The following is a 16966-nucleotide window of genomic DNA, read 5'->3' on the forward strand; positions in this document are numbered from 1 at the left end:
GCGGCCCACCTCCTGATTTAGCCAAAATCTGGTGATAACACACGCAGTGGGCACTCCTGAGAGACCGTTTGCTCGATAGTCACATCCAATACACGTCGATGTCGACGCTGCAAGGGCGTGTCTACTTGGCAACGTTCGAGGGGAATGTACTGCAGGTGAGGGTAGGTCCCGAACCTCGGCTGGTGCCCGTGGTTATGGACCAGCCCTTCAAAGAGCACATCAACGGCAAAATGATCTCCTACCTCGTCCCGGCCGACGACCACCAGCGGCACCGGGGCATGTTGTTGGTGCGCCACTACAAATGCCTTGATCACTTCAGTTCGGCAGAGCGGAGGAAAATGAAGCGCGGGAAGAAGATGGACGCTATCAGGGTGGAGACCGACTAGTTGCGCCATTGAAGATGCTCTAATTCGTACCATATTGTTATTTTAGAGATTGGGGATGAGATGGATCATGATTCTTTCAAATTTTTTTCTTTTCCATTTGCTGCTTAAACTAACAGTTTATGGTAACGGAAGAGATATTTTGGTGAGTCTGCTAGAAATCCTCCAACTCTCTACATGTAAAAGAACACGGTGAAAGTATCGCACGGAGGACGACTAGTTGAGGGTACCAGCTATCCCATCCGAGACAGTGCGTAGCTCGCTAAGACAGGCAATTATTATCAACTCTTAACACAAATCTGAACACGCAATACAGTGGACGTTAACAGGGATGCAACATCTGACGGCCTCACGCAGGCCTAATCGAAAACCTCCCTTAGCTCACAGCGGCAGCACCGCAAACCAAAGAGCGAGAAGCCCCAGCGTGGCGCCGCCCCACTTTGAATGCCACACGGCTACAGCATCCGACGACATGGGCGCCGGCGGAGTAGGCGACGACATCGGCGCAACGGCCGCGAGCGGCAGATACGACTCCGACGACTGCACCACGGGAGCCAATGCCGGCGCAGGCTTAGGCGGGGAGCACCACTTCTTGTGCCTCTTGTGCCCCGCATGTCTTGGCGGTTCAGCGGCGGGCGCCGGAGCTGGTGGCAATGGCGAGGGTGGCAGCTGCGGCGGGGAGCTGGGTGCCGCGGGTGCGGGGCGGTCGGCGACGTCCACCTCCACCTTCATCCCGTTCTGGCAGTGGCCTGGCCCGCCGCAGATGAAGTAGCGCTTCCCCGGCGCGGTGAGCGCGACGGTGGTGAGGCCGCTGTTGTCGAAGGAGACGGGGTTGGCCGTGGAGCACGCCTCGTAGTCGTCGGCGGTCACCTCGACGACGTTGTGGTACGCGCTGTACTTGAACGCTGCGTATCGTCGTTTGAGCGCGAAAAACATGGATTAGCAGGATGAGTATGAATTGAACGATCAGAGCATTTTGTTGTTTAGAACAATCACGCGCTTATGAGTCCGGTACAGCGGCACTCATGACTTACTTAGGGTATCTCCGGGAGCAAAGCTCTGGGCCGCAGCCCAGGACTTGTAGTCCGTCCTCCCCTGCCAGCCGCCGGTTGGGTCGCCGACGAAGTAATCAGCGGCGGTGACGACGTGGATCAGTGCTGCTACTGCGGCGATGCAGATCGCCGCCTTCATCTCTGCCATCTTCGTCGCAGAAGGCATGTTCTGGTGTAAAAGGTGCATTCTGAGTCGCTATATATAGAGGAATCAGCGTGCACACTCCTACAGAATTTCGAGCGACAGACCAAACCAGGCAGTTGGTAGAAAAGAACAACCGGTAGAGCAGATCCAGTTTTTGGAGCATGCAGCAGCACCTGTATATACGTCCGTTTACTGAATCGGGAAACATTCCGTATAATTTCCACTGAGCCAGCAGGCCATGCTGTTCATCAGGTCCAGCCGATCGATCAGCGCATCTCGGACGCTCGTCGACAAGCGTTTCCGGCCACGACGAGGGCCAACTCACCGGCAACGGCGGCAGCAGCACGTTCAGGGCGGCGTAAAAAGAATGTTAAACCCAGCCGCAGTTCGCGCGTGCACCGCCCGCAAGGCACCTTTTCACCGCTGCGTATAATGGTCACCTACATTCCCTCCGGGACGCGCAACGCTACAGTTCACGCCGGAATCTGCTCGGCGGTGGATACGGCTAGATGGAATGTCCAAGAGCGTAGGGCCTGGAACGAACACTCTCGGCCGTCGGACCATGGACCGGTCCAGCTTGCACATGTGCCAACGGCTGCCAAATCGATTGAACTTGAACACGAGGGAGATGTCGCCAATTGATACATCCGAAAGGGTGAACAAAAGCGACCCCAAGTGGCCCGGCTCAATTCTCCCAGAAGCCAAAGGCCAGATCACGTTACAATTCATCAGGCTGGCTACAGTGTCCACAACTTCAGAGTTCAGATTCTGTTGACGCAAGAAAAATACAGGGGATTTCTTGCAGCCTGAGGATTTCTTCTGTTTCCTTCCTAGCAGGGGAGCTCGAAGCCCATGTACTGCCCGCTCGTGTACTGCGCCCAGACACGAACTGCGCCGGAGTAAGCGATGCCGCCTTTGCTGACAGCCAAGACGGCAGCAACCAATAGGACGATGAGCGAAACCCTGCCCGACTTCCTCATGGCGCCCTCGATCACAACCAGTCCGAAGATCGAACCTACGAAGCAGGCGGCGGCATAGACCAACGCCCCCGCGATCCCGTCAACGCCCAGGATTATGAACTGGACCATCGACATGGATGCGCAGAAAAGAACCATAAACATCGTCGTCGCTGACGCTGTCTGAAAAAAAAATTCAGATCGGATTATGCATGCATCAGCTCAATGATAGCTACTGAGCTTGCCATTGCTTCTTGACTTGGAAAAAACAGGAACGCCACCGAGGAAGCACTTACTTTTGGAGGTACTCCAGTTTGGAGTAGGACAGGGTTCAGAAGCAGGCCACCTCCGATGCCAAAGAGGCCACTCATGACGCCGGTCAGCAGAGCAGCCACTGAGAAGACGTACACCGGCATAGCATCCAGTCTGCTCTTCACTGCAATTGCCTACGGGTTTTATCATAGAAGACATACTAATTTGCCTCAAGCTAATTGAAAAATCCTCGCTAACGAAGTTAACTGAACGAAATTATAGCTTGCTGTAGCGTACCAGCTCAACCACCTGGCAGTTTTGAGTTTGTAGTTTTCTTTTCTGGTGCACAATACACGCTGTGAATGCAACGGCGATAGGGATCTGGGCCACGGTGATGAGCCAGTATGCAACTCTACATGTCTGCATGTCAAATACCCCCTGAAGAAAGGATGTTTCCTCACAATCTTCAGTTAAGAACATACTAATTTGGCATGAGGTGCACGTATTTGCTTACAGTACTTTGCGTAATTCAGGAAGCAATTGCCTAATTAAGAATGAACTAGCAAGGTGGCCTCGTAAATGCGAGTGGCAACATCTGAATATGTCTAGAATAAATTATGGTTTAATAAATATTTGTATTATAAGATTGTAATTTCATAGCTGTATGGTCACCATAGATATCACAGTAAATAAAATATTACATGTGTGGGAGGCATTTTTAATCATTTTAATTTTGTGGGAGAATAGTTAATGTTGCCATAAAAAAGAATTTATTAATGACTATATATGCTTTTTGCACATGGTAATATTAGATAAATACATAGAGCTAAATTTATATCGCGAGCAAAGATGTAGTTTTTATATGATGTTACTTTGATGTGAGGTTAAAAATCTGATTATGCCCACAAGTTTTTTATCTATTCTATATGTTGATGTGTAAATAATGATTTATCGCTCGATGGTGTGTAATTAATAATACACCGATCGATGATCTGTTAATAAAATATTCTCACCCGATGATGTTTATTTATACTATCGGTTGCGGCCAGCATGCTAAATATTTTGGTCTACAATGAAATTGTCCAGACCATTTCTCTATTTTTCTGGATTCATCATATGTGTTTTATTATAAAAATAATGGTTTCTTATAAACACGAATGAGGATGACTGTTTAATAGTGGAACGGTTAAACATAGAACGGTATGATTATTTCATCTGGTGCTTGCATAATTTTTAATCATTTATTTGAAATTTAAATGGAATAACCAAAATATCATTTGCTCGTATAACTATAGGGAAAGTCTAGAGTGTGCTTTTTTATCTGAATTTGTCATGATCAATTTCTTTCCTCATCACTCCCTCAACTATAAAATATTGACATTCTTTGTTTAATTTAAAATATGCCATGTTTTAGACACACTATCTCAAAGATTTAAAATTGAACTTTTTTACAAATATAATCTTCATAATGTAATTCTAAAATTAATTGTTCTGCCTAAATTTCACGATTCTATTTTATTTAATCTCAAGAATATTCGACGATGTAATACGTAATGAAATGAAGGTAGTCATATTCTTTTATCTAATTTCTGTAACTCATTCCCCAGTATGTTCCACCTTTCGATACATTTGTTCTACATTCACATTTACATGTATTTTTGTACCATGTAACATGATTAAGATAAATTTTAATTTAGTGATACTCAGTTTTATTGTGTGTCTTCCCCACATGACATTTTTCAAACCCAGCATAGCATTAAAAAAAATTATACTAGTTATCCTTTAACACTACCTATTAATAGTGTCATCATAACACCACAATACTTTAGGGAAATTGTTGTTTGATTCAAAATATTTTTTAAAACGTAACTATTAATCTCATCTTAAAGCGTAACCATAAATATTAGATCTAACTATTAAAAATTATTTGGATGAGGTGATTTAGTGTGGCGCCTCTATTTTAGACTTGTATATTGCTTATATAATAGAAACAATATCATTTCAAACGGAGGAAAACCGAAAAACATAGTCAAGAGAGATTATCATACCTTGGCGCCCTCACCTCTGATGAACAAGTGAATGATGAAGAAGAAAAGCCAGACCGTGCCAAGCACCACCAAGTCCATCCAGTGACACCCGTGGCCCTTCCGGCCGATAAGCCCTTCCTCTATGCCCTCTCCGGCGGTTGCTCCCTCGAACACCCTCCTCCTCGCCTCCGTCTCGCCGCGCCACCGCCTCATCCCGGTGCGATACGTCTTGAACGTCGCCAAAGACAGGAACGCAGAGAAAAGCGCGAAGATGAGCCACTCGGGGAACATGACGCTGCACGCCACCCCGACGCTCACTCCGAGGAGGAGGCACGGCTGCGAGACCACCGCGATGTCGTAGTCGATCAGCGGCTGGCCATCCGGCCTGGACCCGCGGACCAGTAGGGTGTAGAGCACGTTGGATAGCGTGCCGCCGGTGACCATGAAGGTAGAGAACGCCGTCGACGTCTTGATGCTGAGCCCGGCCACGACGTTGAGGATAGGCACGTACAGCGAGCCGCCGCCGACGCCGACGCCCCCGGCGCTGGAGATGGCCGCGGCCACGAAGGACAAGACGAACGGGAGGACCGTGCGGAGGTTGCTCTGCAGCTGTAACGAGGATTCCATGGCCGTCACATGTGAGCTCCATGGTGACTGGTAGATTGTTGAGTCGATCGCTCTTGCAGCCGTGAGCAACTGCGAGGAATTCATCTGGTCAGTGTGCTGGAGATGAGTTCTAGTACTTCAGACTTCAGTGTTGGCTTCTTCTTCTTCTTCCTAATGTACGACAAGAAAATATAAGCACGAATCTTGGGTTGTGTTTGTCCACTGAGATCTGTTTTGGCAAAATGTCAACTAAGCTGCGTCTGCTATAGCAAAAAATAATCGTACACTTGTCTCTGCAAGTCGTCAAAACGGACAGAACTAACTATTTTCTAAGACTTTGGCACAAAATGAATCAGATCCCTAAATAATGACAGTCTAACATTTTTACATGGCCCACCAGTGAGGCGCCCTGCTTACGTTGCATGGCTCGAGGGGTAGGGTGCCATGGTCTTGCACAATGCAATATAACCATGGTGCCCTACCCCACAGGGTCATAAAAAATGATCAGATTGGAAATCCTTTCAAATTAGCTTTATTTTGTGTTGGATTTTTCGAAAAGGATCAAATTTGTCCAATTTCACAAACAAGCCTGCATAATGCCAACATCGTGCAGAATGCTATAGCAGCAAAAATAATCGCGAACTTGTTTCTGCAATGTGCAAACGGGCACCAAGAGTTGAATCTATATATAATAAGATCTACTTGTTTGTTCCAGTATTTGAATGAAAAAATGAACAAGGAGTACCTTCTAGCTTGTGCGCTGATTAAAAAAAGGGGCCATCAGGAGATGACCAGGCTTTCCCCTCGACCCCCTAGCGCCACCATGGGCCCCCCTGCCCTCCACCATCTGCTACGGTGGCGGAGCATGGGGACTACGAGTTTTTGGTCTCCGGTGAAGGGGCATCAACGGCAATGAAAATAAAAGTCATTCGGCTTGCGCTAGATCAATTTTCTTTCTCCGAGGGACGTTGACGGGATGGAGGTTGGTGTCGATTGTCGGGCATTAGGCTTGGTGTGATTAATGTCTGTCTACATTGGAGGAGGGGATGATGTCACAATGTATTGGTGTCCTCAAGTTTCTTCTCCCCCAAATGAAGCTCATCCAGATAAGGCACCTAGCAACTATTATGTCACCCATCTTTGTCTAGCCAACATTGAGATTGCCTACCATTCTACCTTTGTACAAGCTTTTCTGGGATGGAAATCTCTCAAGATCGTGGTTGCCGGCGTCTTCTCGTTTACATCAACAACTTATTGGCCGCAACTTCTACAACCACCCGGGATTTTCATGCTTTCTGCGGTATGAGCCTTGCTACGTCGGAGGTCCAGAGGCGGCAACGAGCTTTGCTCACGGTGCAACATCGAGAGATGCTGAAGGAAGATGGTGTTGCTATTTTCAAAGCCTTGTGAGTAATTTGCTATTCTTGTAAGGATGTTCTTGCAAGGGTTTGTTTTAGTTAACATTTTCCATTGACCCTTTCCCGCAAAAAAATACAACCAGTATGCGAACTGGTCATCAAACGGCAACCATATAGGTACCGGAAATAAAATACAAGCACACCGGTCACAATACTTCAGCCATGACGAGGTGCCTGCGTTCCCGTTATATGGCGCGCCCGTAGCTCAGGTGATTTGTTAGGGGACAGGCACTTCATCGTGGCATGGTGATGCTCGCCGCCTTCTGCAGCCTTTCATCATCCTTCTTTCAATGCACAATCCGCTCCTCCACCGTGGTTGTTCGGATCCTCCATTGTGGCTGAGAGACCGATGCTTCTGGTGCCTCTACAGAGGTCATCGTTCTCGCCCTTACAGGAACCTATGCCGATGCACGGACTGCCTCCATTTTAGACACATCACTCGATATTGTCATGCAGAGACCCACTTCAATAAAACTTCGCCGCTCTGATGTGTCGCTCCTCCGCGTACCTCACCGAATGCATATGCTAATTAAAGAAGCAACCCGGCAGATGTGGTGTTGTAGTATATCCTTGCATGAGCTTCACTCTGATTGTTTCAGGGAAGCCTAGTGCGAGTTGGGAGTTTTCTGTGAAGGATACTCTTGGAAGGGACCCTGTTTTGCTTGTCATGTGTCCACATGCCATGCTCCGTGTTTTCGTTGACAAAGGAAAGGCAAACCTCTATGGTTGTTCCTTCTCTCAAGCTAGGCTCTATATGTCTCTGCTTCTTGTTGTGCCAATGATGATAATGAACAAACTATGTGTCTACCAACTCGTTGGTATTTTAAGTATAGATTGTTGTTTCCCAGAAGGATGATTCGTGGTTAATATTTAACTCTCAGGAAAATAGTAGGCTCCTCCCCTTCCTCTCTTATATCAACCTACAAAACAAAGATTATCTATCCCTATGTGGTGTGGTAACAATATTTGGAAAGATTCTGGATGTTGATATGTCATACACTTGTAACAATAAGGTGCTTAGAATCAAGATTGGGTGTTTGGACCGCAATCTTATTCCTGCAGACAGTGATGTGTTCATTAGAAGGGGTTTCTTTAAGCCACGTTTTAAAGTGGAGGCAGGCTGCAGGGCCTGCTGATGCTGCGCCTTCATTGGCCGATGCCCAGCTACGTGTGCATGCTGTTGGGGTTGTGCCGTCGCCAGGAATGCAGCAGCGAAAGCAGCAAACAGCAGGGGGACCGGTGGGCGGCTGCCACGTGTGCGCGCACTGACCGGATTGTCCCCCAAGCGGGATCCGCTGTGGCTGTGGAAGCTGCATCGACCACCAGTGCCGCGTCTTTGTCGCCGCAGTAGATCCGCCGAGCCAGTGGGAGCGGGCCTGCGCGGGCCATGCATGCCAACGGATTTGGTCAGGCAATGATTGCCAATGATCAGCTCATGATTGGTGCAGCTGGGATCGGTGCGCTGGGTTCTTCTATGCTCCAGTTAGAGAAGGGAAAGGGTATGGCATCAATTTCCGAAAATTTTAACTATGGTTTGGATGATAATATGATTATTTCGGCAAACTTTTTGTCAAATATCGTACCTGATGGGAGTGTTACTTTTGATGCAGGTGGTGTACTGCACCCTAGCCAGGTTGTGTCGTTGGAACAGCCGGTGGATGGTGCTAGGGAAGATCACATTTTGAATAAGAAAGAAGAAGATGCTACAATTAGTCTTCAAAGTCCGATGGGGAATGACTCATCTATGAAGACTAAGGGTCAGTCCCCTATTTCTTTTCTTCTTCCAACATTACAATACCCCCTTTATCATTATCCCTAATGGAGAGATCAATAAATGTGCTAGTTCAACCCACCATGGAGGAGATCATTGCTTTTGGGGGATACCGAAGGCATCAACTGGAGTGAGGTCTAGCTCCCGATTGGAGAGTCAACCTGATATGGATATGCCTCAGATGGAGAAGGCAATGAGGCAGACACAGTTGCGTGAGGCTTCTTGCAGTTCAGGTAAACCTACAGCACCAAAATTTCTTGTTGTGAATATCCCGGATGAGGAAATAAATCATAGAGCGAATCGTTTAGGAGCTTCGTTAGGTTTATCGAAGGGGGAGGTGGCAAAGTCTATTAAAGGCATTAAGTTGTTAGAAGAGGAACATACTCTAACAATATTACAAAAAAATATGAGTGAGAATGTCAATGAAGAAGAGGGTTTGCCCTCTCTTGTAATGTCAAAAGATTCTACTCTATGTGAGGAGATGATGATATCTCGTTGGGGTTGGATGATCATGTGGAGAATATAGAGCCGGTTATGAAAGCAAAGAAAACTAGGCAGAGGAAAATTTATGATACTAATAATATTCGCAAGAGTACTAGGAATCGAGTTAAAAACGGTTTTCTTAATGCAGAATATAAAAGGAATAAATTGAAATCCAGGTTTTTTTTGGAGATACTGCTAAACACTTGTTTGTCAAAGAGGCAATTAGGGAGCATAAGTTAGACTGCATAACCTTGTTGGAGACTAGGAGATCTAACTTCTCTATACCTTTTTTGAATCAACTTGCTCGGGATATAATTTCTCCTGGTTTTATTTACCACCTCATGGTCGTTCTGGGGTATTCTAGTGGGCATAAATTCAGATACGCTTCAGGTGTTAAAGGTCAGCACATGTGATTTTTATGTAAAGTTTCACATTAAATTTAAGAGAGATGGTTTTGAATGGACATGTGAATCTGAAACATTACCTATGTTGGTAGGGGTGATTTCAATATTATAAGAAACAGGGGAGAAAAAAATAATGATAACTTCAGGGCGCGTTGGCCTTTTGTTTTTAATGCAATCATCAAACATTTAAATCTACGTGAAATTGCTCTATCGGTGAGACAATTTACGTGGGCAAGTCGGCGGGATGAACCTACATATGAGAAGCTAGATAGAGTTCTAGCATCCAAATCTTGGGAACAAAAATTTCCACTTGTCACTGTACGGGCATTGACAAGAGTGGATTCAGATCACACCCCGATACTTATTGATTCAGGAATAAAAGCACACCTGGGTAATAATTCAAAATTCTCTTTTGAGTTACATTGGTTGCGACAAGAAGATTTTTTTGATATGATAGTAAAGGAGTGGAAATCAGTTTTAGAGGGAACAAATCCCATGGAGGTTTGGTTGAATAAATTAAGGCATATTAGAAGATTTCTCAAAGGATGGGCAAAGAATCAAAGTGGAAAATATATAAAAGAAAAATAGAAATTGTTATCTATTATTGATCATTTAGATTTGAAAGCGGAAACAAATCCGTTGAATTTGAGTGAAAGGGAAGAGCTTTAAAAAGCAAATGAAAGTTTAAATAAATTAAGAAGGGAAGAGGAGTCTAAATGGGCTCAACGAGCGAAAGTTAAACATATTCAAGAGGGAGGAAATAATACGAGATACTTTCACTTGATAAAAAATGATAAACACAGAAAAAAGAAAATCTTCCAGTTAGAGCAACAAGAAGGAACTATTGTCGGGGAAGATAATTTAAAGGTCTATATCACTGAATTCTACAAAAATTGTTTGGGGCACCGGCACCAAGTAATATTTCTTTAGTAGAGGATGTGATACAAGATATCCTGCAAATTTCATCGGCTGAAAATGAGATTTTGACAGCTCTTGGACCGGATGGTTTTCCGGCCGAGTTTTATCAAAAAAATTGGGAAGTAATAAAGGATGACTTGATGGCATTGTTCACCCAGTTTAGTAAAGGGGATTTGCCTCTCTACAAACTTAATTTTAGCGTAATCACATTACTACCCAAGAAAGAAGATGTGGTCCACATACAGCAATATAGACCTATTTGTTTGTTAAATGTATGTTTTAAAATATTTACTAAGGCTGGTACTAATCGAATAACGGGGATTGCCCCAAGATTTATAAACCAACACAATCAGCCTTTATGTCGGGAAGAAATATTTTAGAAGGGGTGGTCATTCTCCATGAAACAATTCATGAGTTACACAGAAAAGAAATGGATGAGGTTTTATTTAAAATTGATTTCGAAAAAGCTTATGATAAAGAGAAATGGTCATTTTTGCAACAAACGTTGAGAATGAAGGGTTTTGCTCTGGAGTGGAGTAGACTAGTTCAGCATTTTGTTCAAGGGGGGAGTGTGAGCGTAAAGGTTAATGATGACATTGGTCATTATTTTCAGACAAAAAAAGGTTGCGGCAAGGGGATCCTTTGTCTTCAATGCTTTTTAATATTGTAGTTGATATGTTTGCCATCTTAATTGAACGAGCAAAAGAGGATGATCAAGTAGGAGGGCTTATCCCTCATCTTGTTGAGGGTGGCATCTCCATAGTGCAATATGCCGATGATACGATCCTTTTTTTAGAACATGATTTGCAAAAAGCGGTTAATATGAAGTTATTACTATGTCTTTTTGAAGAGCTCTCACGACTTAAAATTAATTTTCACAAAAGTGAGATTTTTTGTTTTGGAAAGGCTAAGGATGAGGAGGACCAGTACAGACAGATCTTTGGATGTGACGCTGGTTCACTTCCTTTTAGATAGTTGGGTATTCCTATCCATTATAGAAAACTCAGGAATTCTGATTGGTATCCGGTGGAGACCCGATTTGAGAGTAAGTTGGGATGTTGGAAAGGGAAACTACTATCCTATGGTGATAGGCTAGTCCTTATCAATTCAATTTTAACTAGCTTACCGATGTTTATGTTGTCCTCCCTACAGATACCTATTGGGGTAAGGAAACGTTTGGACTTCTATAGATCTAGGTTCTTTTGGCAATCCGATGAACAGAGAAAAAATTATAGACTCACAAATGGAATACTGTATGCCGACCCAAAGATCAAGGGGGCTTAGGTATTGAGGTTCTCGAAATCAAGAAATATGTTTATTAAGCAAATGGCTCTTTAAACTTCTTAATGAAGATGGGATGTGGCAAGAACTTCTACAAACTAAATACTTAAGACAGAAGACCCTATCTGAGGTGCAGGTTAAGCCTACTGATTCTCCCTTCTGAAAGGGTTTGATGGGGGTTAAGGAAGAATTTTTTTCTAGAGAAATTTTCGAAGTGGGTAATGGGATGGGTACCCGTTTATGGGAAGATACTTGGTTTTGTCTTTAGCTCAGCAATATCCGTCTTTGTATAATATTGTGGATCACAAAAATGTAACAGTAGCTCATGTGTTAGCTCAAACCCCTCTGAATATTAGTTTCCGAATGGTGTTGAGTGGTAACAAATGAACTTCATGATTACAATTGTGTCGCAAACTGATGATGGTAAACTTGAATGAAGAAAATGATCGTTTTGTCTGGGGGCTCACACCTAATGGTTTGTTTACGGTCAAGTATATGTATGAGGACCTTATGAGTGACCATACCTCTTTTTTGACAAAGTATCTCTGGAAGGTTAAAATTCCCCTCAAGATAAAGATATTCATGTGGTTTCTGAATAACAAGGTTCTGTTAACTAAAGATAATCTAGCCAAACGACACTGGAATGGGTGCACGAAATGTGTTTTTTGTGGAGACGAGAAAACTATTCAACACCTTTTCTTTGAGTGTCATTTAGCTAAGAGGTCGTTTGGTATCCATCATTTGGGTCTGAAATCCTGGAATTCATTTTGGAATTTCATACGTGGGCTGTTTGGTTGCCACAGAATTGGGCTGTCATTTCATTTAGGAAATCCAGCAAAATGACCCCATGGGTAAACACAATTCCAAGCTGAGACCTGTCATTTGCATTTCTCTGTAGAAGCTATTTACAAATTCAATATTGAATTCTGCTGTCATTTGCAATTCCTGTGGCAACCAAACAAGTGTCCATTTCTAGAATTACAATATAAATGAAATGAATACATGTATTCATTTCAAAATGCTACAAACGAAATGAAAGCCTGGCTTCCAAACGACTTCTAAGCTTTTTTGGCGTACAATTAATTTCATGTATGATCTTCCACCTCCAACCAATACTACTAATATGTTTGGTAATTGGTTGAATGGAGTAGATAGATAATCTAAGGCTTTTATTCGGGTTGGGTTTCTGCTTTACGTTGGTCTATATGGAGGATCAGAAATGATATTATCTTTAACAAAAAAAAAAAAAATTCATTTCTTGCAGGTTATCCATATGGTGCCACATTGGGTTCAGCTTTGGGTCCTCCTTTCGCCGGAGGGACAGCGGGATGACATGGTTTCTGGATGCAGACGGCTCCAGATGGTCGTTCAGGATATTTGGTGCCAGACTGGCTGGCATCATACTAGGAGACTACTTTGATGTGTACTCAGCGTAGTTTGTGCTTTTTTCGCTGGTTGATTTTTGTATCAATTCTTGGCGATGCTTGAGTTGTAAAATGATACTGAACTCGAATCTTTTTAATAAATGGTAGTGTGCATCATCATGATGCAGAAGCCGGGATCATATCCCCATTTCGAAAAAAAATCTAACTGCTGACACATGTGACCCTTGGTGAGCAACAACTTAATCAGATTTGAAAATCACATAGCATATGGCAGCCAGCGCATGCCCACGCACACCCTGGACAACAAGTCATTTTTTTTATTTAATCCATATAGATCATCTATGCACTATTTTTCCTGTGTGATAATTTCAAATTTTTGCTTGTCATAATAGGCCGATCAGGCCAAAGGCTTGTTATGTCGTAATAGGGCTTTAAGTTACCGAGCTTCTAATGAGTGCATTTGATGGGCTAACCTGTTATAATCGAGATGCACAATAAACGAAGAACGAAAAGTAAAGCACTACAGGGAACACGAGATTTTAACGTGGAAAACCCTTGCAACACACAAGGGAAAAACCACGGGCGCCAGCCAGCAAAAGTTCACTATTTCGGTGGTGTTTACAAACGCCGTGGGTCTAAAATGATGCGACAAAAACCCTAGCGGCGGCTTACAGGAAAAAATATATAGACGGTGGCAACGATCCGTACCCTCGCTCCGCTCGTCAGAAGTTAGCCTCTTCTTGGAATTTGGATCACAATATAACATAACCTACTCAGTTTTAAAATAGGATGTCCAACTCATGACATGGCGCGGAATTGGACTACTTAACGGGTCATAATTGCATTGGGCGGACAAGGATTGTACACTTTAACATGTTGTAGATGAGCCGTATCTGAAATGGGTCCGACAAACATCAATAACATTGTTAGACCTATGATGGGCCACTCAAGTAGTGGATCTCAGTTTGCCAAACCGATAGTGAGCACTGATGGGACCGTACAATTCTAGTCCTTCCTAAGAAAACAATACATTGGGTCTAGTCCCAACACGGGGGGTCAGGGATAGGATGACCAACAAGGCTCACCGGATGAGCAGGTAGAAGACGGCAATAAGATCGAGCAGCTGACCACACCGAAGACCCGGAGACCAAGGAGAAAGCAGCCCACAACCACTTACTCTATCACGAGGATTACATATAACACTTATGCATAACTAATATTATTTCTAAAACGCGAGCAAAGCCAGTTGAATAAAACCTATGCGACCATCTTTGGTAGGTTGCACAGAGAGTGCTAAAGCTGCCAAATTTCCATATGATTAAGTACCAAGTACAATTGCAATATGGAGTTTGTGTATGAGATGCAAAAGTTTGAACTATTTGACTTCCTTAAAGACAATATCATTGAGATGATTCCAACTTGACCGACATAAAGTGCTTATCCTACGTCGATAGGCGCTTGTATGGTCTTACTAAGCTACCAGTTCCTAAACATATTTGTGATACTAGTTAGTGGAGGTAGATTTAAATCAACTGAACAATTTTCCATAGTAAAATCGCACAAGATAATGAAAAACAAAATTGTGTATTGTTTTCGCAAAGATTCACAAAAAAAACACACGCACTTCTTACTACCATTTCAATTTCGTTTAGCCAAATTATCGTCCTAAGGATTGAACCACTACAAATCGAAAATCTTGATCGAGGACCTTGAACTTCCAAGTAAATTTTCTTGGAAACAGAATGTTTTCACTTTGACGCAAAAGTTTACACCGTAGCAAACTCGCAGCCATGAGGATGTCTGCTGTTTCTTTTAGCAGGGGAGCTTGAAACCCATGTACTGCCCGCTCGTGTACTGCGCCCAGACGCGAACCGCGCCGGAGCAAGCTATGACGACGGCGCTGAGGGCCAGGACGGCGGCGACCATGAGGACGATGAGCGAAACCCTGCCGGACCTCCTAATGGCGCCCTCGATAACGACCAGACCGACAATGGAAGCTAGGAAGCATGCGACGGCGTAGACCAACGCGCCCACGATCCCGGGAACTCCCAGGATTATGAACTGGACCATTGACATGGAGGCGCAGAAGAGAACCATAAACATCGTCGTCGCTGAGGCTGTCTGAAAAAAAAAAGATTCAGAACCAGAGATCGTCAGCTATTGTAATTGCTACTGAGCTTTGCATGTACTTGCTACTTTTAACATTCATTCATACCAAGGAAATACTTACTTTTGGAGGCACTCCAATTTGGAGCAGGACGGGGTTGAGAAGCAGGCCTCCTCCGATGCCAAAGAGGCCGCTCATGACGCCGGTCAGCAGAGCAGCCACCGGGAAGACGTACACCGGCAGAGCGTCTAGCCTGCTCTTCATTGCGATTGCCTACGCGTTTTGTCATCACGACAAACAAATTTACCTCAAGTTAACTGAACAATCCTCGCAAACAAATATAACTGAACTAGAATTATCTGTCTGAAGAACAGTGTGCTTGATTTTACCAGCTCAGCCACCTGGCTGTTTCGAGTCTGTAATTTTCTTTTCTGGCTCACAATACACGCTGTGAAAGCCACGGCAATAGGGATTTGGGCCACGGTGATGAGCCAGTACGCGACTCCACATGGCTTCATGTCAAACACCCCCTGAACAAAGTATTCGTTCTCACACTCTTCAGTTAGGAAGAGACGAATTTGTCATGCGATACTACTACTATTCCTACTACTCCCTCCATCCATAAAAGGATGTCTTAGATTTGTCATAAGTTAGATGTATGTAGACACTATTTAGTGTATAGATTACATCTAAATTTAGAAAAATCTAAGACATTCTTTTATAGACGGAGGGAGTACAATTCCTCGCATTATTAGTTCTCTTCATTCAAGAAGTGATGACGGGGGAAATGTATATCAGGGAAATCAGTTTAGAACGGGAGAAATAGACTGTAAATAGATCATCATACCTTAGCGCCCTCGCCTCCTATGAAAAGATGCATGACAAAGAAGCAAAGCCAGACCGTGACAAGCACAACCAAGTCCACGGTCCACCCAGTGACACCCGTGGCCACCGCCTCCCTTCTTGCCAATAATAAGCGGTTCCTCCGTGCCCGCTCCGGTGCCCGCTCCCTCAAGAACCCTCCTCACCGCCGCCGTCTCACCTCGCCACCGCCTCATCCCGGTGCCGTACGTCTTGAACGTGGCGAAGGACAGGAACGCGGCAAACAGCACGGTGATGAGCCACTCTGGGAACATGACGTTGCACACCACCCCGACGCTGACTCCGAGGAGGAGGCACGGCTGCGAGACCACCGCGATGTCGTAGTCGATCAGCGGCTGGCCGTCCGGCCCGGGCCCGCGGACCAGTAGGGTGTAGAGCACGTTGGACAGCGTGCCGCCGGTGACCATGAAGGTCGAGAACGCCGTGGACGTCTTGAGGCTGAGCCCGGCCACGATGTTGAGGATCGGCACGTACAGCGAGCCGCCGCCGACGCCGCCGGCGCTGGAGATGGTGGCGGCCAGGAAGGAGAGGACGCATGCGAGGACCGCTCGGGGGTTGATCTGCAGCTGTAGGGTGGATTCCATGTGCATCATCGCATCTGATCTCCATGGGTAGACTGTTGAGTTGAACGCTCTTGCAGCCGTGAGCAATTCCGAGGAATTCATCTGGTCAGTGTTTTGGCTAGATGAGTTCTAGATTTCGGCGTTGGCTTCTTCCAAGTGTACAACAGCAAAATGAGCACCAGCCTTGAGTTGTGTTTGTCCATTCAGACGATTTAACGGTGTGTGTTGGCACAATGTCAACGTAGCTTAGCGTGCGATATAGCAAAAACAATAATCCTACACTTTGTCTATGCATAATGTCAACATGGTGTAGTGTGCTATAGCAACAAAAAT

General features: G+C 44.7%; 3 protein-coding genes across 3 annotated transcripts; all 3 read right to left on the reverse strand.

Annotated features, from left to right (window-relative positions):
- Positions 1-764: 764 nt before the first annotated feature.
- LOC124660286 (blue copper protein-like) lies at positions 765-1601 on the reverse strand. Its single transcript, XM_047198096.1, has 2 exons — positions 1418-1601; positions 765-1288 (listed from the first exon to the last, which is right to left on the reverse strand). Exons 1-2 carry the CDS (start codon positions 1599-1601, stop codon positions 765-767), a joined length of 708 nt encoding a protein of 235 aa, XP_047054052.1.
- Positions 1602-2410: 809 nt separating this feature from the next.
- LOC124662863 (sulfite exporter TauE/SafE family protein 2-like) lies at positions 2411-5442 on the reverse strand. Its single transcript, XM_047200649.1, has 4 exons — positions 4837-5442; positions 3086-3226; positions 2833-2982; positions 2411-2719 (listed from the first exon to the last, which is right to left on the reverse strand). Exons 1-4 carry the CDS (start codon positions 5440-5442, stop codon positions 2411-2413), a joined length of 1206 nt encoding a protein of 401 aa, XP_047056605.1.
- A 9451-nt stretch (positions 5443-14893) lies between these two features.
- On the reverse strand, positions 14894-16735 carry LOC124662864 (sulfite exporter TauE/SafE family protein 2-like). The gene is given in 5 exon segments (XM_047200650.1): positions 14894-15202; positions 15312-15461; positions 15578-15718; positions 16036-16113; positions 16115-16735. Coding segments are annotated over 5 exon segments (1299 nt in total).
- Between the last annotated feature and the right edge of the window lie 231 nt (positions 16736-16966).

This window comes from Lolium rigidum, chromosome 6 (assembly GCF_022539505.1).
Source record: "Lolium rigidum isolate FL_2022 chromosome 6, APGP_CSIRO_Lrig_0.1, whole genome shotgun sequence".
Taxonomy (NCBI): Eukaryota; Viridiplantae; Streptophyta; class Magnoliopsida; order Poales; family Poaceae; genus Lolium; species Lolium rigidum.

Coding starts and splice junctions, on each gene's coding strand:
- LOC124662863 (XM_047200649.1), bottom strand. CDS start 5,442: ATGGAATCCTCGTTACAGCTGCAGAGCAACCTCCGCACGGTCCTCCCG. Junction 3,227..4,836: donor TCAGAGGTGAGGGCGCCAAG/GTATGATAATCT, acceptor TCCTTTCTTCAG/GGGGTATTTGACATGCAGAC. Junction 2,720..2,832: donor AAACTGGAGTACCTCCAAAA/GTAAGTGCTTCC, acceptor TTTTTTTTTCAG/ACAGCGTCAGCGACGACGAT.
- LOC124660286 (XM_047198096.1), bottom strand. CDS start 1,601: ATGCCTTCTGCGACGAAGATGGCAGAGATGAAGGCGGCGATCTGCATC. Junction 1,289..1,417: donor TGCTCCCGGAGATACCCTAA/GTAAGTCATGAG, acceptor GACGATACGCAG/CGTTCAAGTACAGCGCGTAC.